This window comes from Alligator sinensis, unplaced genomic scaffold, assembly GCF_000455745.1.
Source record: "Alligator sinensis unplaced genomic scaffold, ASM45574v1 scaffold98_1, whole genome shotgun sequence".
In the NCBI taxonomy this organism is placed as follows: domain Eukaryota; kingdom Metazoa; phylum Chordata; order Crocodylia; family Alligatoridae; genus Alligator; species Alligator sinensis.
Genome location: NW_005842058.1, coordinates 2,645,504 through 2,646,415, shown reverse-complemented (window position 1 = coordinate 2,646,415; position 912 = coordinate 2,645,504). Strand labels below are relative to the sequence as shown.

The following is a 912-nucleotide window of genomic DNA, read 5'->3' as shown; positions in this document are numbered from 1 at the left end:
GTACCTGGCAGCTCTGGTGGGGAACCTCCTTGTTATCACTGCTGTAACTACGGACCACCACCTCCACAGCCCCATGTACTACTTTTTGGCAAATTTGTCTGTCCTTGACCTTGGATCTATCTCCGTCATTGTCCCTAAATCCATGGCCAATTCTCTCTTAAACAGCAGGGCAATTTCCTATGCTGGATGTGTGTCCCAGGTCTTTTACTTGTTCCTTTTTTGTACACCTGGTTTTGTACTCCTAACTATCATGGCATATGACCGATACATTGCCATCTGCAAGCCACTGCATTATGGGATAATAATGAACAGGAGAGTGTGCATCCAGATGGCTGCCAGTGCTTGGGTTGCTGGTGTCATTTATTCAGCACTGCACACTGGGAACACCTTTCATCTACCCTTCTGCCACTCAAATATCATCAACCAGTTCTTCTGTGAAATACCCCAGCTGCTCAAGCTCTCCAGCTCTGACACATACCGCAGAGAGCTGGCAGTTCATGCTTTTGGTGTGTTTCTAGGTTTAGGCTGTTTTGCTTTCATTGTTGTGTCGTATGTTCAGATCTTCACCGCAGTGTGGAGAATCCCCTCGGAGCAGGGCCGGCAGAAAGCCTTCTCCACCTGCATTCCTCATCTGATTGTGGTCTCCTTGTTTCTTTCCACTGGTGGCATTGCCTACTTGAAGCCCATCTCTGACTCCCCGTCCCCTCTGGATCTCCTGGCTGCTGTTTTGTATTCTGTGGTGCCTCCATTGATGAATCCGGTCATCTACAGCATGAGGAACAAGGAGATCCAAGCTGCCCTGAGGAAACTGCTCCACAGGCTGATCCACTCCAAGAACAATATGTCCATCTTTCTTTCATGACTTTGCTTTACTTATGTTTCTTTTATAATTAAGTCATGAAATTCTTGTTT

The 912-nt window shown here is 46.9% G+C and overlaps 1 protein-coding gene across 1 annotated transcript in view; it reads left to right on the top strand.

Annotated features, from left to right (window-relative positions):
* The window catches only part of LOC106722166 (olfactory receptor 14C36-like), an 8,161-nt gene extending 7,249 nt beyond the window's left edge, over positions 1 to 912 (top strand). The window contains exon 2 of the mRNA XM_014519639.2: positions 1 to 912. This exon is cut by the window's left edge and continues 20 nt beyond it. Coding sequence (XP_014375125.1) covers positions 1 to 862 — 862 coding nt within the window. The 3' untranslated portion in view covers positions 863 to 912.